We start from the raw sequence: 27,857 nt of genomic DNA on the forward strand, positions 1-27,857 counted from the left end.
TCACCATCCCCTGTGATTCTGCATGATCTGGATCCTGTGCTCTCACCTCCTCCCTCACCTCCTGGGTGTCCCCTCTTCCTCACCTTGATGCAGGCCCACACCCCATCTCCTGTGTCCCTATCCCTTTTGGGGGGCCTTGCCCATGACCCCTGTACCAAAAATCCCTTTCCCACCTCTTGGCATGACTGTGTTGCTTAATTTAGATCCCACTTTCAAGGTCACCGCCTCGGAGAAGTCTTCCCAGACCCCCTATTTAAGTTATGTTCCCTCATAGTCTTTCTCATGGCATCATGAACTTTTCCTTCATTGCATCCTTAATTTGTGATGTTATATGTATTTATTTATCACCTATCTTCATCAAGCCAGGGACTGTTCACTTGGGTGTCTGTTCATTATCTAGTGTCCAGTGTCCATCATGTAATCATGCTCAATAAATATTTGTTGAGTAAATCTTCACCTTGCCAAAGTCTCTACCCAGGCCTCAGGGTCCAGCCAAAATCCTACTTCCCTCCTCGCATGAGCCTTTCGATTCTCCAAGTCCCAAGACAAACTTAGTCTTGATACGTCTCTGGAACATGTCCCTTGCGTCATGGTGATCACCACTGCCATGTGTGTGGGGTTCCCACCTGTGCCCCACATCCTCCCCAGCTGGACTACACACTGTCCACATCTGCATTGCCCACAGCATAGGCTGGCACAGGGCCCAGAGCCCAGGAGGCCTCAGTAAAAATGTACATGGACCCAAATAGATCAGAGAGGGACGAATAGTGGATGAAGTAACTGGGCCATTTACAGGAATGAAAAGTGCGCCCCTGCCCTCCACAGCCCCCAAAGAGAAGGATGATAAATACACCTTTTGCTAAGGAAGGTTTGGGGGCAAACCTCAGTTGTGGGCTGCAGCCAGAGAGCAAAGTTCTGGGGCCGAGAAGGCTGTAGGGAGAGTCCACTGGGCTGGAGCCCTAGAAGTATAGAGCGGCCCAGACTCTTCTGCCCAGCTGTGGGCTGCTGGGGAGGGCTGGGTATCTGCCAGCTCTTCGAACCTCGCTGGCAGAAGAGGGGGAAGGCCCCAGCTTTCGAGCCAGGAGCCCACCCCAGGGAAGGCCCCAGCCAATAGCCCCCCAAGGCCGCCACCCACTCACCGCAGAGCCAGTCCCTCTCTCCTCCCCAGGACTGGAGGGAAAGCCGAGGCCAGTCGTGGCTGGCTGAGCCCTCTCTTTCAGGGGCTGGGCTTGGACAATGGGAAGCGAAAAGCCCCCTCCCCGCCGCCCCGTGGACATAAAGCAGGCCTTTCACTGTGGAGTTCTGGCTGCTTCAGTTGGTTCTTGGCACCCAGCGAGGCAGCTTCTGGAGGGGCGAGAAAGCAAGTGTGTTGGGGGTGGGGATGGGCCGGCGATTCGGAGGAAGCTCGCCGGCCCTGGGCCACCGGGCAGGCTCCCCAGCTGTGGGATGAGCTCATGCAGGGAAACCGGAACAACTTGGGGTGGGGGAGGAGGGACATCAAGGAGGCTGGGAGATCGTGGCTTTGGGGAGCAAGTTTTTCGTGGGGAGCAAGGACAAGCATCCACTCCTCCGACCCTGCCCAGCCCATCACCCTCCCCATCTGAGATCGACAACCTGAAAGCCCTTTCCAGGCTCTTTCCCAAAAATTCCCAGGCCCTACGGACCGCAGGGCACTGCCCCCTGGGCTCGCAGACACCCGAGCTCCGGCTTGGCCAAACCCCCTAAGCCCGGAGCGCAGCCTCTCCCGGTGCCTTAGGCAAAGGGGGTGGGGTGCTCACCGACTGTAGTGCCTTTCCGCTGGGCGCGCCAGCGGGGGCTTTCCCCACCCCCAGCTTTGCCCCTCCCGGTCCCCTCCGGCCTCTCCCCCCCCCCCCGTCCCCCCCGCAGCATCTCTTCCTCCTCGCCCAGAGTTTGGCGTAGACAGCGAAGGAGCCATCGTGACTGACGGAGGAGCCTAGGGAAGGCGAGACAGAAAGGGCGACCGAGTGGGGGTGGGGGATGGGGTGGGGACCGACGCTGAGCCCTAGGGGGCAGGCGGCAGCGGCGACAGGGGAGAGGTGGGGGAGCAGCTCACGCCACTGAGAGAAACTCGCCGGGTTTGGGGCCGTGGCTGGAAGGGGTGGGGGAGAAGAAGCAGGGTCCGGCTATTTAATTTTGAGGATAAATTGTACAAGTAACTCTCGCACCGTCCTTCCACCAACCTCACCTGCCCCAGGCACCCCCCTCCACTCCCTCCCCCACCTCAGCGCACACATGCACTCTTCCCTCCATCCCGATTTTGTCTTAGGGCAGGGGTAGGACCGCACCGAGCCAAAGGGACGGGTCGCCACCTCCCTCCCCTCCAATTCTTAACCCTGGATGTGCGCACGCACACCCTGCTCCTGGGATGGGGTAGGAGGCTATTGCGAATGGGGCTCCTAAACATAGTCCTCGGCCCCAGATTGTAAGTTCAAAGCCACCACCCATGATCAGCTCGTAGGAGCCGTGACTTGGGAAACCGCATCCTTCTTTGGTTACCTTTTCCCAGACAGTATTCCAATTTCCAAACGTGGAAGAGGCTGGTGTGTGTGTGTGTGTGTATCACTGTGTGTATGTGCGCGCGCGTGTGTATGGGGGGGGGTGGTGTATTAATGGGTAATCTTATAAATGGCAACGAGAGGACTGAACTTAAAAGAAACTGGTCAATTGTAAAACAAACAGGAATAAACAACCCTTTAGATGTAATTTGTGGTTTATCTGGAGGTGGAGGTGGCGCTGAAGAGGAACCCCCACCCTCCAATATTTTTTTCCTTTGCTGCGCCTCCACCCCCAGCATTTGGAGCGGCGGAGAAGCGGCTCCGGAGTGATTAATCCGGGGATAATTCACCCCCCCCCCCCGCCCCCCGGCGCGAACCCCGCGAAGCGGGATTGGAGCGAGTCATTTCCGAGAGCGCAGCGCGCCTCTCCCCGGCCGGGCGGACACTTGGTTCATTCCAGCCGCAGAAGCTCAGGGCTCCCGCGTACCGGGATTTTTTTCCGAGCAGAAAAAAGCTCCAGAGCTCTCCTGACCTCCTTTCTCCTCGGCGGCGAGCGGAGCCTCTCCCTCGGCGCTGCCGGCCGCGCCATGCCGCGCTCGCTGGGACGGGAGCAGGGGCGCTGCGGCCGCCCCGCGGGGAGGGCTCGCGGCGGAGCCGGGATTTCGGCGCTCGTGCCGGGCGCGGGGAGCCGCTGGGGCCGCCCGCCGCCGCCGCCAACGCCGCCGCCGCCGCTGCTGCTGCTGCTGCTGGGCTGGGGGCTGCTCGGCGCCTCGGCCGCCGCGGGTAAGTCCGGCCGCGCCGGGGAGACGCGGCGGCCGCGCGCCCCACCCGAGCCCCGTGCCCACCCCTCCCCGACACGGTCCCTGTCCCTTCCCCCGCTCTCCCCCTTAACCTTCCCCACTCCCAGTCGCCCACCCTCCTGCTCAGCCTCGCTTCAGTCGGCCCCCCATCCTCCCCCCCCCCGCCTCCCCCCCCCCCCCCCCTTCAGCGGCGTCCTCACCTCCACCGTCACCCTCACTGCTACCCCCAGCCCCAGCCGCAACTTGGCCGGATCCGGCCGGCGCGGGGGCCTGGAAGACCGACATCCCCGCCAGGGGTTGAGGGGCACCCGGACCGTGGCTTCAGTTGCTCCAACCTCCCAGCCCCCCAAGGTGCCAGGCTTTTCCCCGATAAACTTTCCTGGAGCCCTCCCCCCACCGCCGCCTCCCGATTCCGGTTGGCACACTGGTCCTGGGGGCTGGAGACGAATGGCGTGCCCCCTCCGCGTTTCCGCGTTTGAGGGGTCTGCCCTTCCTGCCCCCGCCCATTTTCTGGTGAATGAAGCCCGCGCCCCAGCCGGAGCCGCCTCGAGACTGCGGCCGCCACCTCCTCCCCAAGTGTCCCCCTCCCCCGGCTCTCGGGGCTAGAAGGGGGGAATCAGGTGGGCGCGCGCCCAGGGCCGGGGTCCCGCGCACGCCTTGCGGGAGGGCTCAGGTTGGGGGCTGGAGGGTGCTGAGCCACGGGGAGGCGGGGGCGGCGGTTGTGCCCGGGGGCGGGGGAGGGAGTGTCGCCGTCAGGTTCCGCGCCGCCACATTCCCCTCGGTTCCCACTCCGCGCCAAAGTGCCCTTTCCCGCGCCCTGCTGCAGCCGAGCGCTGGGGCTGCGGCTGCGGCGGCGCGGGCGGCGGGACCTGCTCCCTGCGACCGAGTCAGGGAGGGGGGCAGACCCCGCGGGTGCGGCGAGTCCCGGAACTTCGCGGGTGTTTGGCTGCAGCTGGCGTATTGGGGAAGGCACGCGGACCTTCGGGAGAACCCAGTCTCCAGTGGGGATCACTGGCCCCGACTGGTGACCGTCCACTTTATCTCCTGCACCCCTCTGACGCTCAGCTCTAGCCACAGCCTAGAAAGTTCCGCGTGCCCGGGTGGGGACGGGTCCAACGGGCGATGCCTGGGGCCGCATTTTCATTTAGTCCAGAGGCTGACACTCACTGGGGGAGAAAACCGGTAACACCTGCTGCCTAGGCCTGGACTAGGAACACCTCCGGCCTGGATCCGTGCTGTTTTTGTTTTTGTTTGTTTTGTTTTTTGGTGTTTTTTTTTCTTTTTTCTTTTAAACCACCGATTGAACCTCTGAAGGCTTGGCCTCCGCCACTCCAGCATCCCAAGTGCTCCCTTCTTAGAAAGTGCGCCCCTTCACGAGAGAGCTTTCCGCCCCGCTCTGGGCTCCAATATCCAGTGAACACGTACCTGCAGACGGTCACCACCTCCTTAGCCGGGAATGTTCCGGTTGCTGGTCTGGGAAGGCGCCCCAAGCTAGCCTCAGCTTTCCCATCCCGACTTGACAGGACTTTCTGGGTTCTCCTAAGAGTCATAGCTGCCGACACCCAGAGAGGGGCGCCCGCGGTGCGCTCGCCTAGGAGCTCAGGCCTCGCGCACACCCACACCCACTGGGTGGCTGCGATGTTCACCGCGACACTGCTGGTCACCCAGACTTGCCACATGGGCGGTGGGGGAACCGCTGCTATGGACTGCCAGGCCTCTCCGACGTTTGTCCAGGTGGGGCCCTTGCTCTGGTTCAGCAGACTTAGACTGCTCCTGATGTGATGGAACTGTTTTTCTAGCTAGATTTGTCCCTGCCCCTTGGGCATGTCATGTCCCTGGGGAAAGAAAAGGGCCGACTCACAGGAGCTTGCACACTGCTGGGGGATGCTGCAATCTTACCTTGTAGAGATCCATTGGATTCCAGCTCTGTGGTCAGTAGATCAATGGTGGTGGTGGTGGTGAATTGCTGGGGGGAGGGGGCATTCATTCTCTGGCGGGCGCTCTGACTTACGGTGCTTCCAGTGCATTTTTTTTTTAAAACCTTTCCCGCATTTTGATGTGCTTTTTGGCCTTGCAAGCAGCAGAGATTTGGAAATGGACTTGGTGACAGATGATCGCAGAGTTTGGCACTTTAGAGAGGGAAGCACATTCATTTTGTGTTCTCTTCACTCTGTTGACTTTAAAAGATGCTCAGGACTGAGCTGTCTCCCTTCCTTGGACCAGGGAGGACTGAATAAAATGAATATAAGGATTTGAAAAGGGGGAACCTCCTCACCCACCTTTCTTTAGACCTCAACCCCTTCCATGTGGGCCCTGCCTCACACTGCGCACCGCCCCCCCCCCCCCGCCCCCACTGCAGCCTCCATAGAAACCTCTCATCAACCTCTCTTAACTGTGGGTCAGTCTGTCTACCTTCTTCTGTTTCCCCTTGAACAGCTTAATCTTTAATAGAAAACAAGCTAACCAGATTTCTCAGCCTTAGTGACCTTCTGTCTACCATCCCATCTCTTTGCCTTTATGAGTGTCTTCAAAGGGGTCTTCAACTCACTTTCTTTGCTACCTCTCACTCACTGCAGGCTGCCTTTTGTCCCTAGGATAGGAACTCTCTAGGAAAGATCACCGATGCCCATCCTAATTATCAAACCCATCCTGCTTACTCTGTGTTTATTTTCCTTTACCTCTCTGTGACTTTGAACACTTTGGGTTACTCCTTTCAAAATTTCTCTTCCTTGGGTTTCTGGGCTACGGTGCTTTGCTGATTTCTCTCCTACCTCTTGGTTGTTCCTTCCCAGTCTCTGGTGGTAGCACTTCTTCCCCTCCTGTAAGTGTTTCCTGCAGCGTTCCGTTCCTTGTGTCTTTCTTCATTTCCTTTTACCACTTTGTGGGTGAGCTCACCAGGGCCCATCCCTTCCACTACCACAGTGAAGCTTCCAGACATGTCTCCTGCCAAGACACCTCTGATATATCTATTGGCTTCCTAGTCCATCGAAACTCTGGGTCTAGACAGCCCATATATCCGACTGACTCTTGGATAACTTCACCTAGATGTTCCCCTTCCAAAGCAAGCTCATTACTTCCTTTCCTGAGCCTCCAGTATTCCACGTGTAGGCTGGTAGCACCTGCAGCCTTCCACTTACCCAGCCCAGAAACCTTAGAGTCATTTTCAATGCCTCCCCTACCAGGTGGCCATCTAGTGCCGACCCTCAATTGCTCTTAACCTAGCTACTTTTCTCTGGATTCAGAGGCTCTGAGCATTGACAAGGCTGTCGTGCCTCCCATATGCTTACTAAGTAACTCAAAATAAAAGCCATATTGAACTGGAAGTATAAGGAATTCCTACGAACTTCTGATTTTTCCCATGCTGACCTCTTCATTGCTTAAAAAAAAAAAATCAAATAACAAATTATTAAAAAAAAAATTCTCCCTGCTTTGCTTGTTCCCTAAGTGCTTGTTTCCAGAGGTTTCTTGCATACTGGGACATTGATCATACCCAGTGTTTGATTATAGTACGAATTGAATTGTATTCAAAGTATTTATTTGTTTGTCTCCTGTATTAAACTATGAGCTTCCTGAAGGCAGGAACAGTACTTTATTTCTCTTGATATCACCAGCACTCAGCTCAGGACCTAGCATAGAATTGGAGCCTGATAGATGGTTGTTAAATCAGTGGATGGTTTTTAAATATATTTTTTTTCTTGGACAGTTTTTTAAGGACTGATAAGGCTAAATCAAGAGTTTTAGAGGGCAAGACAGCCAGAGGTGACGAAGATGCCCTGGTCCCCCATTGCTCTCCCTCTAGAACAAAATATCACAGATTGGTAGATCATTCCTTAGATTTCAGAATCGATGCAACAAGCCTTTAGATATAACTGTCCCCACACCCCCAAGGAAAGGTCTTGAACCACTCAGTCACCAGAGTATGGATTTGAATTTCCATTTGCAATTGAGCAGCAAGTTTATGGTTTTGAAAAAAGAAGCTGAGCATAGCAGATGATGTTGACCGTATCTCCAGCTGGCGAGAACATGGCTTTGTTGAAGGTGAGCCTGGAATCATGTGCAAGGGGACTAGAGAACCAGATTTTCAGGCTCTTAGATTGCAGGGTTTGGGTTTGTCCAGAAGAGTCCAGCAGGTGGCTTCGGCAGCATCACCTTGACCTGCCTCTGCTTCATCATCATTTTCAGGCCAGCAGGTAATCTGATTGCCCAGCAGAGCCAGATGTTCCTTGTGGGAGAACTGGTTGATCTTCAGACCTCTCCAAGCTCACGTTCTCCACTTGGAAAAGGGGCAAGTGATTCCTGCATTGTGGAAAGGACTAGAAATCCGAAATGCACCAGATGCAGTGCATAACCTAGCTCGTCCCTCACTGTGGCCTGCACCTCCCCCCACCGCAGCTACCCCCTAGGTATCCAAGGGAGTAACACTAATAGCTGGTGGTCACTGAGTCTTCATCATGTGCTGGTACCATCTCAAGCACTTGCTTGTATTAACTCAACCATCACAGCAATGTGGTCAGGCTGGCAATATTATTATCCCCATTTTGTAGGTGGAGAAATAGGTTTAGAGAGGATATGTAACTTAACCACATAACAAGTCAATGGCCAAGCCAGGGCTTAAAGCCAGTTTGTCCAACTCTGAATATCTTACTCACAACCCCACTGTTGTTCAACTTCTAAGGGGGCCCAGCTGGCGCTATGCCCCCGGGGATCCTTCGGCCCAGGCTGCGTGCCTCTGCCCTGCTCTTCCCCCTGGGCTGCCCCCACCCCGAGTTATGCTGTGCTGCTGTTGGCACTCAAGGCCTGGACCCCAGACTTCCAGCCCCTCACCTCATGCGGCCCTGGTCCATGCATCTTCACCATAGCTCCTGTGACTGCAAAGATGTCACCTTGGTCTGCTAGTCCCAAACACCCATCTTGATTGAATTCTGCCATGAACTCTCACAATCCCCAAGCTCCCCTGTTGTAAAACTCATCAAAACATATTGGAATGTCTTGTTTAGCGAGGTGATACCTGTATGTATCCCCTGAAGGTCTGTGAACTCGGATACTCAATAAGCACCTGTTGAGAAGATCAGAGGCAGGTTCCCTGGAACCCAAGGCTTCCTGACCCTCAGACTGCCTTCTTGGACATTCCCAAGGCAAAGGATTTATGGGAGTGGGAAGGGGTGAAGACACATCCCCTAGGTGGGAGGCAGCCCCAGCCCTTCTGTGTCTTACTGATAGCAGCTGCACTTCAGTGAGTCCGGCTAATGCGTCTTAGACATTACTATTCAATTCGCATAACAATCCAGGCACTTTATCAGATTTGAAGAGACAAAGGCTCACAAATTAAGCAGTTTGGCTAAGATTCTAGAGCAGATAGGTAAAGGAGGCAGGATCAACCCTCAGGGCTACCTGACTCCAGGGGCCATTCTCCTAATTCCTGGAAAGCATTGTCACAGTGCGGGACTTGGTTAGTATTCAGTATGTGTTACTGATGCTGCCGCCACCGCCCACGGCCACGGCCACCACCACCACCACTGGGGCTGCTGCTACTACTTTGTACACCGGCCTCTTAGAATCGTGAGGGGAAGGGTTCTAACACAGCGCCCCTCTGAGGTACTGCTCTATGCATCTGCAAGAGTCTTCCCTCCCCGTTCCTCCTGCTGAAAGTACACCCGGCACTTTCAGTGGGGTGGCCCACTCACCCAACCATCACTCCTCTTCCTGGAGGGGTAACAGGGAGGATCCCGTATCTCCCCCTAGAGGTTGGTTGATGTCACTGATACTGTCCTGGGGCCTTGCTCCTTGAGACCAGTATGGCCTCCAAACCCCTACTCTCTGTCCGCGGCACGATTTTCCACAACAGGGGACCATCTGGATGAACCTGAAAATGGAGGATTATTTCAGGGTCCTCTGCCTCACAGAGACACTGTCTTAGGATTCACTGGCTTTGAACACAACTTGACTCTCCCTTGGACCCACAGAAAGAAAACAAAGGGTGACCTATGCAATGTGGGGTTTTCTCAACCTGAAAATGATGGTGTGGTTCTTAGAACTTTTTCCTGGCTCTTGTAAGGTAAGAGAGACAAGGGAGACTCATATTTATTTTCTTTCTGGACTCTTTTTTTTTTTAAGTTTATTTATTTATTTTGAGAGAGAGAGTGTGTGTGCTTGTGTGTTCATGCCTATGGGGGAGGGGGAGAGAGAGAGAGAGAGAGAGAGAGAGAGAGAGAGAGAGAATCCCAGGCAGTCTCTGCACCCAGTGTGGGGCTGGAATTCATGAACCATGAGATCATGACCTGAGCTGAAGTCAGATGCTTAACCACCTGAGCCACCCAGGTGCCCTATTTTCTTTCTGGACTCTTGAGAGTTCAGTTCCCTGGACTATCTTTCCATACCTTTCCTTTAAAGATGAGATTCTGTATCTTTTTTTCTCCTCTCCCACTCGGATACACACTCAACTGTTAGATGTTTGGGGGAGGGTGAGACCCTTTGGCTTTCTCACGTAGCTTCATGTAACACAAAGAATGGTCATGCCTCTGTATACAATCACAAACAAGAGCCTTGGCAAAGCAGTGTATGGGAGGGGAGGGAATGTAATGGAATACCACGCTTTGGGATTGGAGGAATAAAATAATTTGAGATAGACTGAGATCATATAGGAAGGAAGGAGTTGGGGTAGGATCAAGAATGCTGGGGAGGTTTTGGGAATGGGATGGGTAGGATGTATTGGGGTGGATTGGGATGGATGGTGGAATGGAAGGGAATAGGGTTGAGTGAAATACAATGGTTTGAGGTGGGTTTGAGAGGGTTAGATAGAGAGTGTTCAGGGGATTGACTGGTAGGATGGGGTGGGTGGGGTAGGAATGGGTTAGAATGAATTGGGGTGGAATGGGATAGGATGGGAGGGGTGGTATTGGGTGTGGTGGAATGGGACAATTGGGATATGGTAGAGTGGAGGTGAATGTGTCCTGGTGGGATGGGGTGGGACGGGGGTGCGTCAGGATGTATTGGGACAGCTTGAGTTAGGTGAATGGGATGGGCTACTGGGACATGTGGGGTGGGCACTATAAGGAAACGGAAATGAGCGAGGGCACCAAAAACTACCTGCTTCACATTATTGTAACATCTCCTTCTTCCTCCCCAGAGCTCCTCAGGTTTTTATTTACCTGAATTGTGAAATCCCAGCAGATAGAAAATCCCCATCAGCCCTTGCATCCAGTCTTGCATGGATTCTAAAATGCTGGAGGCGCCGATCTCCTGCTATCAGAGGTCACTCTTCGGGGAGAAATTGGGAGTCCTCTGTGGCCATCACCACGAACCCTATCAGAGAAATATGCCAGGCACATGCCAGGAGCCCCCGTGCAGCCTAGCACCAAAGAAGGCACTGTGTCCTCCCTAAAGCTAGGGAGTGGGGTGACTCTTCCCACAAAAAGCAATTTCCTCTGTGGTATAGGGGTTCACCTCAGTAGCACTCCTTTTTTGGAGCGTCTCCCCATTGGAAACTGCCTTTTACTTTCTACCTATTTGTTTCTGTACAATGTCGGAACATTTTAAATGGAATTGGTTTCTCCGAGGATGTCCATCTTATCCTTGAAAATCATCATCATAAGGAACTTTTATGATGCTAGAAATAATGTATATATGGTTACATTACTGATAGCACCAAGACGACTCTTAGAAACTTATTTGAAAATCTCCCATGTGGTCTAGAGCAGAAAACAAGGGCTCCTGTTGCGGCATAAATAGCCTTCCTCTCTGCCAATGTCCAATTTATACTCAATTAAGTGCAATTATCATCCAGAAACCTCAAAAAAAAAAAGTGATGTGGCCATCTTCTGGGTTTTCAAATCAGAGGTAGACTAAGTTCCATTATTAAGTAGTTACATCTGTGTATTGAATGGCAGTGAGCAAGTGTGATGGTGTTAAGCTTGAAGGGAGAAAGCAGAGTTTGAAATGTAGATCATTTGAGATACAAGTCTGTGTTAGAGAATGCACGGGTGGTTTGTGTGGCTTCTTCTAGGATGAGCAGGCGTGGTCGGGTTGACTCAGCCCTGGGAGGTTTGCCTGCTCGTTGCCTGACTGTCCACTCTCTGCCTGGGTCTCGCCTACCACTTACTGACCCTCACTGCTTCCTCCCTCACTGTTTCCTGAATGGGGGCTGAGTATGGAGAGAGGCGGAGAGATTGAGTGAGACTTGGTGAGGGTGTGTGGGCTTCTGGCACGTTCCTTGGCAATAAGAGGAGGTGAGAGTGTAATGATTCATTTTCAATCCACGTTAAAAAGTTCCTAGCATGAAAACAGCCACCTCCGGGATGGCATCCTCTCCTCCGAGGGACCTGTGTGGCCCTGCCCTTCTGCCCCTCTGTCCCTGGTAGGCCTGGAAGGGCTGACCCACAGCAGATCCACCGCTGGGAGGAAGATAGTCTCATGTGCTTGATATATGTCTAGAAATTTGGCTTGAGGGTCAGGAAACTAGTATTCCAGTCTCGGTCGTGCCTCTCTAACTTAATGCAACAATGATTTCATCTTTGTGGGTCTCTATTTCCTTGCCTATAAAATGGGGATAATATTACTCACTGTGTCTCTGTAATGCTAGACTTGGAAGCTCTTTAATGAACAAAACAAATAGGACCCGGAGATACTAGAATGGGCCATGAGTCTAAGCCCCATCCAGTGGGAGGTCCTGCCCAGTGGCCAGGCTGGCTTGGCTTCCCAGGGATGCAGACCTTCCGGGTACAGGGGTAGTGAGTGAGGAAGGGTGGGCTTGCTGAGCTTCCTGGCCCTGGTCCATTCTTACCCTCCGATGGACTGTGTGGCTGCTCAGGAAAACTTGGAAGGGAGGGGATAAGCAGTTACCACCCCCATCCCATCAGACATATGGTGCAGCCTTCTCTCTACCCACCCGCCAGCCCTGGGGCAGCATCGCCGTGCGTTCAGTCTGGGAGAGGTTGATAGCCCAGGCTTCTTCTTCACTAACACATCCATCCAGAGGACGTGCTCTTCATTGAGGCCTTTTAACTGTAGCAAGATGAAAGTTCCAAGATCTTATATTCCAAGACCACTGGGACTCACATCTCCTTTGACAGTTTGCTCCCAGAAACATGGAAAGAGGAAAATGTTACAGAGGTAGTTTTCCTGAGTCACATGGAAGACACAGGTGCTTTTTGTTTTGTGCCTGTTTGTTTGTTTGTTTGTTTGTTTGTTTTGAGCTCAGGTACCTGACATTGAATTAATCCCACCTTCAGACCATGACACTTTATGATCACCTGTCTATGCAAGGCTCCTCTCTTGTTTTATTTAAAATTTTTCCTTTCTTTATCCTCGATCCCAAGGCATTGCTGCCTTCTTTTATCTGTACCCACCCTGACATATTTGACAGATATCTTGAAATATGCATAGATCCTTATAATGTATGTAAGGTTGTTTAGTGTGTTATAGGTATTTTTAATTTACATAGGTGATCTTGAACTATACATTTCTTGCAGTTTCTTACTTTACTCAGCACTGTATTTTAAAGATCTAGCCCTGGGGCACCTGACTGGCTCAGTCAGTTGTGTCTGACTCTTGATATTGGTTCAGATCATGATTCCAGGGTTGTGGGATCAAGCCCCACATCGGGTTCTGCACTAAGCATGAAGCCTGATTAAGATTTTTTTTCTCTCTCCCTCTACCCCTCCCCGATTCACACACGCACTCTCTCTCAAATAAATGAATAAATAAAAGATCTAGCCCTGCTCCTGTGTTTGTCTGGTTTGTGGTTTCTAACTGCTGTGTTGCATTATGAGCTGTGTTTCCATCACATTCTGTATATCCATCCCCCCGGGAGAGACCCTGGCTTGGCTGTAACTCCTGGCCACACATGAAACTCTGAAGAACATCCTCATTCATGCTCTCTTGGGACCCTGTGTGAGACTAAGTCTGGGCTATATAAATGGACAATTGGGATCCTTAAGTTAATATGTTTATTTTCTATGCTGTGCCATAATGTTTTCCAGAAAGGCTGAGCCAGGACCCATTTTGACCCAGAGCGGACAACAGTTTCTGTCCCCCCATGTCATCACCAATACCTGCTCTTGTCCACCTTTCTAATGTGTGCCATCCTGATGAGTTTAAAATGCCATCTCATCGTTTTAATTTGCATTTCTCTCATTGCTAGTAAGTGTGAGTATCTCTTATATGCTTAGTGGTTTGAGTTTCTTTTTGCAAATTGTCTATTCATCGTCTTTACCTGTGTTTAAATTGGACTTCCTGTCTTAATTTAGAAAAATTTTTGGTTGATTTGTAGAAGTTCTTTCTATATTCCAGATATTATCCTTGGTTAGTTTCAGAGGTTACAAATCATTTCTCCCAATCTTTCATCTGTCTGTTTGGTTTAGCGTTTTTCTTTGGACAGGGATGCTTCATGTTGATGTGGCCAGACCTATCAGTGTTTTGTAAAGGGCAGAAGTTGAGACATGTGAGGACATCTGGGTCTACCCTCTTGTAGGACTGGCTCTCTGTTCAGAGGGTTTTGAGGATTTCCAGAACCTTCCTATCCATACTGGGCTCACAATTCCTGTGAAAGGTCTCTCTTCTGGCTCAAGGCCCTGTGTTTTCTGAAGATGCCAGCTAAAGGAGAAATTAGTTACCTAATGGGTGCCCCGCTTAGGGAATGGGAGGGATTACTTAGTCTTTCAGCAAGGCATTTACTGTGGGTCTGTGCTGTGCCCGACTCTCAGATGCCCTGGGGACGTAGACAAGTTTCCTAGCTGCTTTAGTCACAATTGCCCAAAGGTGGAAGCCACCCAAGTGTCCATCAGCGGATGAATGGATAAGCCAAGTGTGGTGTATACACGGGCACAGGGGAATATTACATAACCTTAAAAAGGGAGGAAATTCTGACGCATGTTACAGCATGGATGGCCCTTGAAGACATTATGCTAAGTGAAATAAGCCAGTCACAAAAGGACCAATAGCATATGATTCCACTTAGTTGAGCTATCTGGAGTAGTCAAATCCATAGAGACAGAAAAGTAGAATGGGGGTTGCTGGCTCAGGGGAGAGGGGAGGGGAGAGTTAGTGTTTAGTGGGTACAGAGTTTTAGTTTTGCAAGATGAGAAGAGTTCTGGAGTGGTGATGGTTGCACGACAGTGTGAATGTAGTTAACCAGCTGAACTGTATTCCTAAATGTGGTTGATGTGATAACTTTTACATTACATATATTTTGCTACAATTAGAAAAAAGGAGGGGTAACTGACTTTCCAGACTTTAGGGGACGAGGAAGGCTCCTAGAGCAAGCAGCGTTCTAGCAGTGGGGAGTCTGGAGGGTTCGAGCCGGGGTGTGACCCGTTTGGTTGGCTGGGTGGGCGGGCACAGGCCTCTGAAGGAAGGAGGAGTTGGGGAGAGAAGGCAGGGAGGGGGTAAAGGAATCCTCTTTTTTCTGCGTCCCCCCCCCCCCACCCCATTGCCTGCCTTCCCAGAGGGAGTAAACATGTGACAGCACTGTCAGGAGTCCAGGAACCCGGCTCCATAAATCATGGACCGTAAATCGCGGGGCTGTTAATCCTGCCACCATGAGAACATCACCAAACTTTCCGCCAGAAGGAATAAAAACAGGAAATCTCCTTACTTGGGTCTGACTCAGCAGACCGTCTGGCGGGGAGACCCTCAGAGCCCCTCCATATCCAGTCACGCGTGCCCCTCCCCACTTCCATCATTCCACCTGCTTGCCGCTCTCTTCCTCCTCGGCCCGTCTCCGTCCCCTTTCCTTTTCCCTCCCTCCTTTTCCTCAGTCCTGTGACCTCCCTGGCACTGTTGTCATCTTCTTCTCACCCCTGTCTTCACCTCCAGTTGGGCCCTCTTCCTGACCTTTGACCTTGTTGTCTCCACCTGACCCCCACCCCCACCTGACCTGGGACCCTCCCTGTCCATGGCCTTTCCTTTAGCCAGGCTCTGGCCCAGCAGCTCTGTCAACAAGGAGGATTTTTAAGGCCCTTGGCCACTGCCATCTGCTTAGGGACAGTGGGCTGCTTGCTGTGGCCCTGGGCTGGGGGTCATGCCTACAAATACCATTTCAAAGCCAGTACCTTCCTCTAAGGACAGTTATAAGCTCCCAGAGGCTCAGGGAGGTCTAAGAGAACAGAGGGGAGGAGGTGGCAGGCCGGGCCTCCCCCAGAGAGCAAGCAGACTCCCCAGGGGCGAGCTTTGGTCCCTTGGATGCTGAGGATGTGGGGTAGGAGGTGCTGGACAGGGAGTGGCTTGGACAAAGGCTGCAAACTGCAGGCAGCTTCTGGGGCGCGTGGTTTGCCTTCCCCTCCAGCCGCACCGCTGCCTCTGTCCTGGAAGCTGGAAGCTGTCCGTTAGGGAACACTCAGGCCCCTGGCTGCGAGCTGCACTTTCCTCTTCTTAAACCCAGTGCTCCCAAGAAGTCAGTCATTTTGCGGATGAGGAAATGGGAATCGAAGGAGATGAAGTTACTAGCCCCAGACCACACTGCGGGGCAGGGGAGAGGCCAGATTTAAAGCCGGTCTGATTCAGGCCCCTCAGGCACAACCATCACTGTAGCCCAGTTTCCAGTGACAAATGTAGAGTCCCAGGCCCTCCCCCTGGTCTTCTGAATCAGAGTATCTAGGAGCGGGATGTGCAGTCTGTATCCCTAACGAGTTCCTCCTACTATTACTATTATGCATCCGGGGTCTGTCTGGGAGCCTCTCAGGCAAACAGCTCCCCAGGTCCAAAGGTGGAGCTCAAAGGACACAGGCCTTCAACCACCCACTCCGGCTCACCTAGCTATGACCCTGGTCTTGACCCCAGGATCCCGCAGTGGAAGCGAGCCCCGCTCCCCTCCCCCCGGCCTCGCCCTGGCCGAGGCAGGACCTGTGTCCAGATGCTGCAGACCCCAGAGCTGACCAGATTTGCGCTGTCAGATTAGGTGGCTTCCTGAGGAGAAACCCCCAAGCTCTGCGGGCAGGCATTTACATTCCCAAACTGCTTGACCCACCCAACAAAGAGCCTGTTGGTGAGGGCTGGCCCGCCAGCTTGGAGCTCCTGAGTCCCAGAGCTCTTCCGCCAGGCCCTGATTTGCTAGGTGAGAAATCAGGGCACTCAGGGGAGTCTTATCCTCTACTTCCTCAGTGTACTAATTCCCATTATTCTAGAGTTAATACTCGTTGAAGAGCAGACACAAAGCACCGAAATGCCATTTTTCCTCGGGCCTTGTGGTGAGAGGCAGCTGGCATTTTAAGACAGAGGCGTTGCAGGCAGGCTAAGGCAGGGTCAGTCAGGCGGGGTCAGGGCGGGGTGAGGCTGGGGTCAGGGTGGGGTGAGGCTGGGGTCAGGGCTTGGTCAAGGCAGGCTTCTGGAGGAAGCTCCCAGAGTGAGGCCAAGGAATTCAGGTTCCAGCCCTCTTACCTTCCTGGCTGGAGCAGGACCGGCCCCCGGGGGAGGGGCCCTGACCTAGCAGAGAGTCTGTCTTCCCTGTGCGGAGCCAGGGACTCCACAGGGAAATCGAGGCAAAGGGCCAGTAGCGCAAATAAGGATGCTAAGGCAGGAAGTATAAAGACCCTGGGAGGCCCAGAGATGGCATTCATTTGTGGGGTTGGGGCTATTAAATGAGTGCCCTGGGAGAAAAATATTCATGTTCAGATGAGTTTGGGAAACAGTAGGCCCTTGGTGTCCAAGGTGTGGCCCAAAGCCTTGCCAGGAAACTTCTTAGAAATTCACCACCCACCTGCTGAATCAGAATCGCACTTTTACAAGACCCCAGATGATTCCTGTGCCAGAGAGTCTAAGAAGCACTAGGGGACCCACTTTCTCAGCACAAACTTTGGAGTTAAGTCCAACACAACACAGATCCTGGCCCTAGTTCATTCTGGGCCTCAGTTGTTTCAGTAGCAGGATGAGGCAAACAGCCTGACCTTGCAATTTCGCCTATACAGGTCTGTGTTTGTGAGGGGCCTGGCTCTGAGCACACAGCTCTCCTGCCCCCTTGTCCATGTAAGTCCATGCCCCACTGACGGGTTTGGGTTCTTTTGTTCACGCCAACAGTGTCCCTGGCACCTGAGACGGTGCCTGGAGCATGGTAGATGGTCAGTCTGTGTTTGTTGAGTGAATGAAAGCATATTGAATGGTCGTCAGGGAAAGCTCAACACCTGGAAGAGACACAGTGAAGTTTTCCCTTCTGTTTCCTGTTGCTGCTCCAGATTATGGTAGATTCCCCAAGGTTGCTGAGAGGCTGGGGCAAGGGGGTGGTGGAAATTTTTGATATGGAGTAATGAGATAGCTGGTGTGTGTCAGCCTGTGTTGCAGGAAGATTCTGTTGTCCGTTGTTAGAACTAAATTATTTTGAGGAGTGTTAGCCATTAACACTTTGGTAAAAAATGAGTTGATCAGTCTGGAGAGGTTAGGGTCAGGTAGGGTGGTAAAGGACCCACTGTGTATCTGACACCACTCAGCATCCTCAGGCCTCAGACAGTGAACCTAGAAGTTAGTCTGGCCTAACCTTACTCTTCTTCTTCCTCTTGATCCAACCCTTGTTGGCCTCTTCCACTCAGTGCAGTCCCTGGGGTAATCTGCCCCTGGCCTTTGTGCTCCTCTGAACCACAGGCTCTGTCTGGAGACCATTTTCATTGCTGGGGCAGTCTTGCCCCTTGGCTATCCTGAACAACCTTGTTTCTTCCATCACACAAAAATGGAAACTGCGTGAACCTCGCCGCTGAATTGGGGCTGGGAAGTGCTACCCAGGAATATGGCACAGGTGTAATTGGCATCCCTCCTCCCCACGAGCCCATAAACACACTTTGTTTTCTTCTTAAAAGCACACTGAACAATGCCCCTTCCTTGACTCTGCACCCCTTTCGGCTGTCACCCCCTCTCCCTCTGTTCCTAACCAGGCTTCCCAGGAGGGTGCCCGTCATTTCTCAGTGCCCGTCATCTGCCTTCCACCCTCCCCACTCCAGGGGGAAGTGCTGCAACCCAGGGCACCACGTGACTTCCTACTTCCCAAATCTAAGTGTCTTTCATGGCCTCTAGACCTTTCTCCATTCTGGCACAGCCTGCTCTTGACTTTCTGTCTGTCCCTTCCCCTTACCATGATCTGACACTGATCATCACTCCCTCCCCACCTAAAGTTGCGTTCATATCAGTGTCTCTAGGTTTTTGCCCTTAGCCCTCTTCTCTGTTGATTCTACATTTCCTTCCTTCCTGGGACTTAACGCGGCTGTCCAAATACTGATGATCCCTGCATCCTATGTTTAGGTCTCCAGAACTCCAGATCCAACACCACGCACATGGGCCCAGCCCACCCCCCCTCCCCCCCAGCATGCCACAAACCAAATTCACCCTTTCTTTTGTCACCCATGTGATCCCACCCCAAGCCATCTCACCATCCCGTGCTCTTTTATGTCCCGACTCCTGGAATTGCCACACTAGCCTTGAATCTTTGTAAACTGGAAATCTGGGAATCATTCTTGTGGATTCTGCCTCCCCAATAGCTCCTGAGCCTTCCCACATCTTCTCTAGTGACCTGTGTGACTGTCACAGGTCACAGTGTCATCTTCTGTGACCCGGGCCTCACCCTTTGCTCCCGGACACTTGGGACCCAGCACTCTGGCAATGGCGGTGGCAACGGTGTGGTCTACCCCATCCTTTCTCGCCTTCCTCCAATTGGTGATGTGCATTTTGGTCAGAGAGCAGCAGGGGAGGATTTACCCTCTGGGATAGAGGGGAGGGCACGGCAGAGATCAGTGGGGAGTGGCAGACACCGAAGCTGTTGGGATAAGCTCGAGCCTTGGAAGGAGTTCAGGCTGATATGTCAGTAACACCTGTCCCTAACACCCCCTCCCTTCTGGGGTTCAGATTGATGGGGTATAAGGACAGAGAATGCTAGTTGGATGGAAGGGAAAGGACTGATTCATTTATTAATAGCTGGGCAGGTGCCTGATACCTGTCAAAGCACAAGCTTTTGGGTACATCATGTTGAAGAATATGGCTCAGGGCCTGAGCCCAAGGGGTGCTTTCCACCTCCCACTCTGAGTGGAGTGTGAATCTTGGCAACCAAGCAAGCGCTCAGGAGCTTGTGCAGAGTTAGGGCTGGGACAGGGTCTAAGGACACGCTCAGCATCCCCTTTCTTAAGCATGAGAATAATGGGCTTGGTCTCCCCACTGCTTTTATGTAGGACAGAGGGCATCTGGTGAAAACACTTTGCCTTTTAGTTCAATGGTTCTGCCCATTGGTAAAACATGGCCCAGCAAGGGGTGAGGAAGGAACGGACAAGCAGCAAAACTGCCTTCGGAACCTTCCCTAGCATGGGGTAAAGGAGGCCTCCCGCTTCTGTGTGCTGAGGCTGCCACGGGGTGTGGGGGTGGGGCATGGGGGTGAAGCAAGGCTGCCAAATCTCTCTCCTTTCCTCAACACATCCCAACTTTGTTATGACTGGGGATGCTGACTTCCTCCCAAGAAACTGGGGTTTCAAGGCACTGTTTCCACCAGACAAGCATTTATTACGAGGGGATGGATTCTTTCCCCACTTTTATTCTTAAAAGACATACGTAACTGCCAGTTATTTTCTGATCTGTTGGCACTGATCAGCTCTTTCCCAAATCCCCCCACCATGTCCAAGAGCTTACAGGGAGACTCTGCTAGGGGGCTGGAAAGCTCGCCCAAGTCCCCAGCTTCCTTCAGGTCTGCCCTCAGACTGAGGAGGGCAAAGCCACATCCACGCTGGAAGCAGACATGAACCCCTTTCGACCTTCTAGCTCTCCTGTTCCAGAGCACGCCCCTCCTCCCATATGTTGTTGAGGCCATGAGGCGTTCATTTTTCTAATGGGTGGTGCTGATTTTGGCTCTGCGAAAAGGTGTCTTCTGGGAACTCCTTCTCATTCCTTCTATCTGAGGTTGAGCTTCCCCCCAATTCATCCCCCCAAAGTCACTTCATTACAGTCTCCCCTTTTGATGCAGCAGACAACCCTGCCCAGTGGCTACAGTTTCTCATGCAGTAAGCAGAGGGCCTGGGGAAGCCGACATCCCTTCATTCTCAAGCCTGTGGGGCCCTGGGAGGGCCACACCTCCGTGCCACCAATCAGAATGGACAAAGTGAGTGTGACCTCACTGGCTGGGCATAGTTCCAGCCCGAGGCAGACACTCGGCATTTATTTGGCCTGTGCGTTTTGATCGTGGACAAATGCAGTTTCTGTGAGGCTCTGTGAAATATTGAAAATAGCTCACAAACTCTCATTACTGCCTTTGAAGGCCCACAGGGATCCGGGAACCCCAGGCAGGGGCACCGGTCTTGTCCAGTTCCTGCTCTGTGCCCTCCCCACCACGCCTTTCTTCCTTCTCGAGTTTGGGGCAATCAGAGTGAAAGACGAGAGGAGTCAAATGGAGAGATCAAAATGTCAGCTTCGTTACGATGAAGCTGATTGGACAATGTGGCTTTGGCTATGGGGCCAGATTGGCTTGTTGATACATCACCCCTGAGTGGGAGAGATCTACCAAACCTTTCGCAGGCACTAGGGGACAAGCCTGCTGGGCAAGTTTAGGGAGGTGCCAGGCAGGTGGGGCTGAGCTGAGTGGGCCAGGTTCTCCCCCCCTCCCCCCCAGACTCATTATTTAGACAAGTTGCTCCCTGGAAAAATCCGTGTGCCCGCAGTACTTTGCCCTCTGGGGCACGGAGTGGGAACTCTCTCCCTTGCACAGACGGACCTGGAGTGAGCGTGTGCTGTCCTGCACGGATCCTGCTGCAGCGGACCTGAGCCCGGGCATGTCGGCATCGCCTGCGGCTGAGGGTGGCGGGGCAGGCAGGACCTGTCCCACACGCCTTGAGCGCAGCTGGAGATGCTAGCCAGCCTTGGAACTCTCTCAAAGTCCCTATCCAGACGGAGAGATGTTACTAAGACGTGGATCATCTGGGCTGCTTATCTCTGTGACATACTTAAATAAGAAAATAAATTGTTCATTTTTCTTTTCCCTTCATTGTGTCCTAGAAGAGTAAATGGAGAATGAGCTTCATGCAGGTGAATTGTTAGGCAATGGGGCTGCTGTTTAAAATGCATCCACTCCAGAGTCAGACCTGATTCTCCTTGGTTAACTCCTTGATAGAAACTGATGTCAGATTAGGGCCGGGCACCATACATTTGCTTTGCAGATGAAGGTTCAGAATTGAGTGGAGCAGGTGGGGGATGTTAGGGGAAAGCAGTAGCAGGTGCCAAGACTTTTTCCTTCTTTCCTCTGCCTCCTTCCTTCGCCCCCTTCTTTTCTTCCTTCTAGGCATTCAACCATCCATGCACCCATTCAACCAGTTGTACCGAGTTCCCACTTTGTGCTGGGCACTGTGTGCGCTTCTGAAATGTAGAGCTGATGACGTGCGTGGTATCTGTCTCCACACTTACACCCCCCAAACTTCTATTCTTTCTAATTTATCACTTAAATGCAGTGTGGGGAGTATCACCATAGAGTTTGGCCCAGAGCTGGGATGGAGGTTATGGGCACAGAGAAGAAGGGCAGGAACCAGCCGGGGAGTATCAGGGAGGACTTCTGGATATACTCTGAAGGTAGAGCCCGCAGGTCCAGTGGGAGTCAGTCTGACACAGAGAAGAACAATCCACAGCTTTGTTACCTGGTAGCTATTTATTGTTGGTAATGGCCTGGGAGGCTTTTTCCCTGGGGTGAATGTGTTACCTGGGTGGGGTGCCCGTCCTATTCTGCTTCTGACTTTGTGGAGCTGTAGCCAAGCACCGTGCCACAAGACCCCACGGAGATAAGTTGTATAGTTGCTCCCATTTTATAGAAATGGAAACTGAGGTTTGACGGAATGAAATGACTTGCCCAGGGTTCACACAGCAAGTAATAGAGCTAGGACATCGCCCGTGTGGAGTTTCTACAGCTGTTTCCACCACAGTGCACAAACAGGATCCCTAGATGAACCCAGCACTAACCCTGATCACAAGCCATTCCATTAGAATAACAATAATACCATTATCTTCATGTATGGAGTGGTGAGCCACTGTGCCAAGCATTCTATAGGTACCATCTAATCTAAGTCTTACAATAGGTTTGTAAGATACATGGCACTTTTTAAAAAAAATATCTGTTTATTTTGAGTGAGAGAGTGAGTAGGGGAGGGGCAGAAAGAGAGAGGGAGAGAGAATCCCAAGCAGGTTCTGTGCTGTGAGCACAGAGCCCGATGCAGGGCCTAATCCCATGACCATGAGATCATGACGTGAGCCAAAATCAAGAGTCAGATGCTTCACCAACTGAGCCACCCAGGCGTCCCAGATAGATGGTATTCTTATCCCCACTTTGCAGATGGGCAAACTGAGCCTCAGTGATGTTAATTAATGGCTCAAGGTCACACACAGTTGATAAATGTGAGAGCTAAATTAGAACTCACGGCTGCATGACCCCAGAGCTCATGCCGGTGCGGTGAGCGGAATGTTACTTGCTTCCTCCTCTGTAACTTCACAAGAAAACCTAGAGAAGGGGCCCTTCTCACTTTGCGTCACTCTCCGCACGTGTTCCTGTCACTTTCTGGGCCTCAGTTTTCCTTGTCTGTATAGAGGGGACAGTCGTTCCTGCCTGTCTTGACCAGGTGTGAGACGGGGACAGACTCACCAGGGCTTGAAGGGCCCGTTTCATTGGGTTTCAAAGGCAGTGGCTGCTGAGCATCAGGGCTCTTGTCTCCCGAGGGCCGGGTGTTGTTCGAAAAGGCAGAGAGGAGCCACTGTGGGGCTCGGTGCCAGGGACCGGTTGTCTGATCTGGTCGTTCAGGTCCATTGTCTCTTGGCTGTGCACCATCGGATGTGAAAAGGTAAGAGCCTCTTTGGAGGCTGAGGGGGCGGCTGGGGCGGGACAGCCCCCGCCTCTCCCCCAAAGGCCACACAGCAAAGCAAGAGGAAGGCACAGAGCGGCAGCTCAGGGACACACTGTGACTCACGCACTCAGCGAGCATTAATGGACCTGGCTCCGTGCAGCGTTGCTGAGGGGAAGAGCTCACCTTCCGGTGGGGGCGGCACACAGGGACGCACACACGGTGCCCATGGTGCCCAGGAACCTGGCCGTCCTCCTCAGCACCTCCCTTTCTCCTCTCCTCACCAGCTGTGTCAAGCCATGAGCAAACCCTGTTGCCTCCACCTTCAAAATATACCCAGGATCTGCCCCCTCCTACCACCCTCATCACGGCCCTGGAGTCGGAGCCAGCGTCTCCTTGGCCTCGACTCCTGTGGATGTTCCCCCCGCGGTTTCCTGCCTTTCAGTCTTGCCTCTTGCCTGCCCAGCAGCTGGAGAGCTGTGAACAGTGTTGGTCAGATCATTCATTCCCCTCCCTGCCCAGAATCCTCCAGCGGCACCCACTGCATTCAGAAATAAGTCAAGGGGCACCTCGGTGGCTCAGTCGGTTGAGCCTCCGACTTCGGCTCAGGTCACGATCTCACGGTCCGTGAGTTTGAGCCCCGCGTCGGGCTCTGTGCTGACAGCTCAGAGCCTGGAGCCTGTTTCAGATTCTGTGTCTCCCTCTGTCTCTGCCCCTCCCCTGTTCATGCTCTGTCTCTCTCTGTCTCAAAAATAAATAAACATTAAAAAAAAATTGAAAAAAAAAAAAAGAAAGAAGTCAAGACCTCTCCACGTCTTTGCCCCTGGTTTCCTCCTTCAAGGGGTTTCGTCTTCCCCAGACTCGCCAGCAACTGTGCTCTCAGCTAGTCTTGGACACCACGCCCCTGGGTATCCACAGGGCGCAGTCCGTTGCTTTCATCAACTAGCTCGGATGTCACCTCAGAGAGGGCCCCTGACTCCCTATCCACAGTCATACCCACCTTCACTCGCTCTGCCTTAGGTTTCTTCATAGTCCTTTTAGCTGCCTGACATATTACATATGCATTTCTTCCCCGCTTCCTGGCTATCTCCCTAAGGAAGTTCCCTGAGGTCCAGGGGAGGGGCTTGTCTGTTTTGTCCTCTGCGGTCTGTCCAACTCCAGGATGGCATCTCAGACGTCGTAGGGGCTCCGGGGCTACGTGTTGCATGTTGGATGAATGGAGATGTGGAACGCAGGGAAGCCCAGAAGATGTGGAACACACAGACAACTCCAGTGTGGGTGTGGGTGGGTGGGGTCACTGTCAGATCAGGTGGCATGGAGTGTGGGATGGAGTAGAGGGAGCAGTTTTTGGGGGAAGGCAAGAAGCGGGGCGAGCCCTGGCAGAGCCCCCAGATCCCAGAGGGCCTGCGTTGCCAGGAGCAGAGGAGAAGTTCTGCCCAGTAGGGTGTGTCTTGTGTTGTGGCCGGGGTCCCTGAAATGAGCTGGGGCACAAGGGCTGGTGCGGCCACTCCCCGAGACATGATTGTGAACTAGACTCTGGGGCCAGCAGATCCTGCCCTGCAGGGACAACCCGTAAGCCACTATCTGATGTGGCTATTTTATCATCCTTCGGATGTCAGAGAACAGTGTTGGGCATTCTCAGAAGCATGAGGCTTTAGAGAGACATAGGCTTAAATCCTGGCCCTGCTGGGTGCTAGCCTCTGCTCAAGAGACTGAATAATCTCTTTTGGTCTTCATTCCCATCTCTACAACAAGAACAAAAATCTCTAATTCACAAAATCTTTGTAATGATGTGGTTAGATGATGTGCATGAAACACTTACCTAGGCCTGGCCTGGTCCTCTGTCATGGTTGCCAAGGCAACAAGGCCAGCTGAATCCTGTGGGATCAGGGACATTGAGAGAAACTTGGTTTTTAAGCTCTTGGTGGGGCCACAGGCATTCTCCAGACATTTACTGGGCACCCACCTATGAGGGGCCACGTCTTTGCTCAGAGACTCTGCCGTCCAGCCTGCTCCTTCCTTTGGGTCCTTAGAGCGCCATGCTCCCCCCCTGCCTCTGGGCCTTTGCATGTGCTGATTCATCTGTCTGGAGTGTTCCTGCCCCCTTTCACTTCATTAACCAAGACTCATCTCTCACATCTTGGTTCAAGGTTCATGTCTTCCTCCTGGACCCCTGGTCCAGATCATTCTCATAGAATTGTGTTCCTTGTTCTTGGATAGCTTATCTCAGGTGGTAATTATCCATAGATCAGAGTCATTAATTTGTTATTATTGCTCTCCCTCATAGACGGTGAACCTCAGGAGGGCTGGGGCTGTGTGTGTCTTTGCCTGTCCTCTCTTTGGACATGGACAGTTTCTGGCAGATAGTAGGTGCTCAGTCAATATGAAGAATGACTCGGGACAGATGGAAGTTACATGCACAGCCAGAGTGACCTTGCCTTCCCCCGTTCCCTTCGCAAGTGAGGCTGGTAAGATTGAGGGAGGCCCTTCCCCGTGAACCTCACAACATTAGGAGGGATGCCAGTTCTTTTTAAATTTACAACATCAACAAAAACAATAATAAATAACACATACTCAGAGCTGCAGTTGCTCTGCTAAGTACTCTGTAGACATTACTTCATTTAATTGAAACGTCATTATTATTGAGTGAGAAAAGCAAGATGCTGAGAAGTGTGTATAATATGATCCAATTTAAAAAAGATAAACAATGTCAAGCCCCTACTATATATGTAAATGCGTATTTGGGAGTATGTAGGTTTATGTTTGTATATGGTTTTACGAGCAAGAATAAAAATATGGAAAGATGCAAATGAGATTGTTGATGTGGGTTACGTAGCGGTGTGTGTTGGCTAGTGGGTGGTGTGGGTAGGTGAGGGTGGGGAATGAGGGAGAGAAAGCCAAGTGAGAAAAGGAAAAGTAACAAGCAAAATATGCATAATAAGATCATACTTATGTATTCATGCAAGACTATATATGAATTTGTATGTGAAAAGAAATACAAACATTGTTCCATCGAAAAAGTATGTGTGCAGGCAAGGGTGCGCCATGATGAGCACTTTCACAAACTGCCTGTAGGGGTGTAAATTGTTACAAACTTACTGGAAAGCAACGTGGCAATACTTTCTCAACAGCCTTGAGAATATTCATGTATTTGGCCTCAGTATTCCACTTTGGAGAACTTACCCTGAGGAAATAACCACAGTGGCAGTAAACCATTTGTGTGCAAGACGCATAGCATTATTTATAACAGAGGGAAAATGGAAATAAATTAGCCAACAACCAGAGGTGAAACAAACTGTTACATCAAAAATAAGTTGTAGTAGTTATAGTCTTATGACAGTCCTGTAGACAGGGGCACCCTTATGGTCTCCATTTTACAGATGGAGGAGAGCAGAGGCTCAAGGAGGTGAAGCAGGTTGGCCGTAGTCACCTGGAAAGTGAGTGGTGAGTGGGATTTGAACCCCCATGGATTTGCAAAGACAGAAGAATCCCTACCTCATGGATAGGCTTGTGAACAGGGTGAACATCAGTGGCTCAGGTTGTTCTCCTGGAGGAAATGGTACAGCTCATCCTACCAACCCTTGAAGCCTTGATGCAGGGCCTGCACAATCATAGGGTGTGGAAAAGACCCTCAGAAAACTCATCAAAGTGACTTCACTTTCTTTTCTATGAAATAATATATAGGAAGCCTTTCTCCAGTCCCTGACAGAGTTGGTGCTCCCTGTGTCCTATACCTTATACTTCACATGATCATTTTCTATTAGTTACAGAAACAGGAAAATGGGTCTTTTTTGTTTTTGTTTTGCTCATCATTCTGATTTCTTCTCTCTGGGTTAGCTTGGAAATTGCTCTCTTGGTGGCAGCTCATGGGAATGAAAAGGGCCAAATCTTGGGAGTCTGATCTGGGTTTGAATTCTGATACTGCCTCTGAGCAGCTGTGTGACTTCAGACAAATTACTTTGCTTCACTGAGCCTCAGACTCTCCTCCTCCAGAGACTGCCTAACTCAGAGAATTACAGTGTAAATGAAATTAGATGTCAAATAGAAAGTGCCTAACATAGTTCCTGCCTTGTAGTTGGTGTTTATTAAATGTTCCCAATTAGAAGACACATTCTTCAGCTGAAGCCTTGCTGACTGGCACTGGATTATGAGTGGTTTTAGGCCAGGGTGGACCAGGCCAGACCAGGATGTAAACTGGGGCCAGGGGCATAAGCATCATGGCTGGGGCTTTATCCTGGGCTAGGTTCAATGTGGTAGGTGGAGTAGGAAGGAGAGGAACATGTGGTTACCTGGACCCATGATGGTGCTAGAAGTTACAGGCAAGTTTTAAGCTCTTGTTGGTACTTAGAAGCCACAGCTGATGAGAGACCAATGGGGGAGCCTGGGCATAAAAGAAAGAGGAGGGATGCAAAATTTAGATAAAGACTCATTGTTGAGAGAGCCCAGATATGTCTTGAGTGAAAAGAGCTTAGTAGGCCTTGGGAAAGTAGCAGGGTTTTTCAATCACTGTTTGTTTTTCTTGTGAAGTCATTTGATGTTGGCTACCATAGTGTCTTCACCTCCAGAGGATGACCAGGTCCAGGCTATGGGGTGAGATGAAGAGACACAGTTGATGAATGGATGTGTGGATGGTTGAATGAATGGATGAATAGGGTGGGATACATAGTAGATGATGGATGAGTGGATGAGTGGATGAGATAGTTAGACAGCCTTGTGGGATGGATGAAGAGATGGTTATGGGGGTGTGGATGAATGCATGAATGGCTAGGATGAAG

The 27,857-nt window shown here is 51.8% G+C and overlaps 1 protein-coding gene across 1 annotated transcript in view; it reads left to right on the plus strand.

The window, feature by feature from the left end:
• Positions 1-3,103: 3,103 nt before the first annotated feature.
• Positions 3,104-27,857, plus strand: part of CSMD2 (CUB and Sushi multiple domains 2) — a 600,812-nt gene continuing 576,058 nt past the window's right edge. Inside the window, exon 1 of the mRNA XM_047870009.1 lies at positions 3,104-3,299. Coding sequence (XP_047725965.1) covers positions 3,104-3,299 — 196 coding nt within the window. The remainder of the gene's footprint in view (positions 3,300-27,857) is intronic.

The sequence above is a fragment of the Prionailurus viverrinus genome, chromosome C1, assembly GCF_022837055.1.
Source record: "Prionailurus viverrinus isolate Anna chromosome C1, UM_Priviv_1.0, whole genome shotgun sequence".
NCBI classification, from domain to species: domain Eukaryota; kingdom Metazoa; phylum Chordata; class Mammalia; order Carnivora; family Felidae; genus Prionailurus; species Prionailurus viverrinus.